The sequence below is a fragment of the Ostrea edulis genome, chromosome 3 (assembly GCF_947568905.1).
Source record: "Ostrea edulis chromosome 3, xbOstEdul1.1, whole genome shotgun sequence".
In the NCBI taxonomy this organism is placed as follows: Eukaryota; Metazoa; Mollusca; class Bivalvia; order Ostreida; family Ostreidae; genus Ostrea; species Ostrea edulis.
In genome coordinates, this window is record NC_079166.1 from 2,134,924 (window position 1) to 2,136,716 (window position 1,793).

At 38.7% G+C, this 1,793-nt stretch overlaps 1 protein-coding gene across 1 annotated transcript in view; it reads left to right on the forward strand.

Annotated features, from left to right (window-relative positions):
* The window catches only part of LOC125675806 (uncharacterized), a 29,171-nt gene extending 27,378 nt beyond the window's left edge, over positions 1-1,793 (forward strand). Inside the window, exon 2 of the mRNA XM_056159716.1 lies at positions 1-1,793. This exon is cut by the window's left edge and continues 183 nt beyond it. Within this exon, the coding sequence (XP_056015691.1) occupies positions 1-1,463 (1,463 nt within the window). The 3' untranslated portion in view covers positions 1,464-1,793.

A 1,793-nucleotide genomic window follows, 5' to 3' on the forward strand; every position in this document is an offset into this window, starting at 1 on the left:
CGCTATCGCTGTCTGCGGAATTGCCATCCCCTCAGGTCTGCAGGTCACATCCGGGTTCCCGTGCTAACGTCTGCTGCAGAAAATGCGAGATCCCAGTTTGTGAAAAATGTCTTATTGGTGAACACAATGGTCATCAGCTGGTGGGTACCCAAGAGCTGTTTCTAGAAAAGAAAGAGAAACTGGAACAGAAATTTTCATTTTTGGAATCCGAGTTGCCGAAGTACCAGACGAAACTGAAGGAAATCAAGGAAAGTGAGGAGAAAAGAAATGAAAGGCAAGAATTATTAGAAAGCGAAATCATTGCTCACATTGAAGATGTAAAATCCAAACTTGAAAGCGAGAAGAACCTGTTATTGAAAAGAGCAAAATGCAAGACAGAAATAGAAAAAATGGCACTAAAAGTTCAGGAATCACAAGTACTGGGTTACTTGCAGAATATTCAATCATTCGTGACCGACTTTAAAGATGATGCAACTCGACGAAATACCTTCATTCTCTACACCAACACCGCCATTGGGCCTACTGTGCCAGAGCGTTTTCCACATTTCCAGTTGCCGTGTATTCCACAGTTCTCAAAAGGCACCCTAGACGAAAATTTAAAGGACAAATTGTTGGGAAGAATTTGTCTCAATACAGAAGGCATTCAGATTCAAGATTTCATGGAGTTGGAGAGCATCCCAGCTGGCATTGGAGCGATTGAATCTCTCGCTTATCAATTAAATGACGACACTTTCTGGGTTTTCTCTCAGGGAGAAGCATCTTACAAAAAATGTAATAGAAATGGAACTGTCATATGCAATGTTGATACAGAAGCAGCTAGATTAATAAACAAACCAATCTGCGTATCTTCTGATGGACATAATGTCTTTATGAGGACGGACACAAGGAAAATCCTACAGTTAAACCAAGACAGAGAAACAGAATTTGTTAACGTTCAGTCTGACCTACCAATATGCATTTGCTCTAATAAAGATGACGGGTTATTGTTAGGAATGGTTGACATGGCTGTAACGGAGGGAAAAATCTTACGATTGGATAAACAGGGGGAATGTACACAAGTAGTAAAAGATTCCCTTTTATTCCAATACTTAATGTCCACACAGGAACCTCGTCAGCCAATCTACATCGCTGAAAACATCAATGGCGACATCTGCATCTCGAACAAGGAGGTAGATGTTTTCAACAGAAATGGTGATTTCAGATTTTCATACAATGCCAGAGGGAGAGAGATATCTTCATTTTTACCTCGTGGGATTTGCACTGATATTCTGGGACACATTCTGGTTGCTGATAAAAACAACTGCTGCATTCACATTCTCGACATAGATGGTCAGTTTTTGGGGCTGTCAGTCATCCAAGGACTGGAAGATGAAAGTCCTGTTACGTTGACTATCGATGTCAACTACTGTCTATGTGTTGGATGCTCCGACGGGAAAATCAGGGTCTTCAAGTACATTGAATAGACTTGTCTATATTCTTTATTAAGAATACAATATGCTACATTCTATAATTATGAATGTGAGCTCATTTTGTTACCGTATACATGTATTACTGGACTTCTTCCCAGTCTCGCAATACAATATTCTTAGTGTGGGTCCATTTTAGTACGTCTTGTTCGCTTACTGATACCGGTGAATTATTCTTGATAACAAATATTTCTCATATCTACTGACAGTAAAAATTCATCAATAATTGCTAATACCAATATATCAAATTATACAGTATATTTATGTACATGTATTGAACAATTCGAATTGCTGGTATTTTTGATACCAATAGATTTTTTTATATCA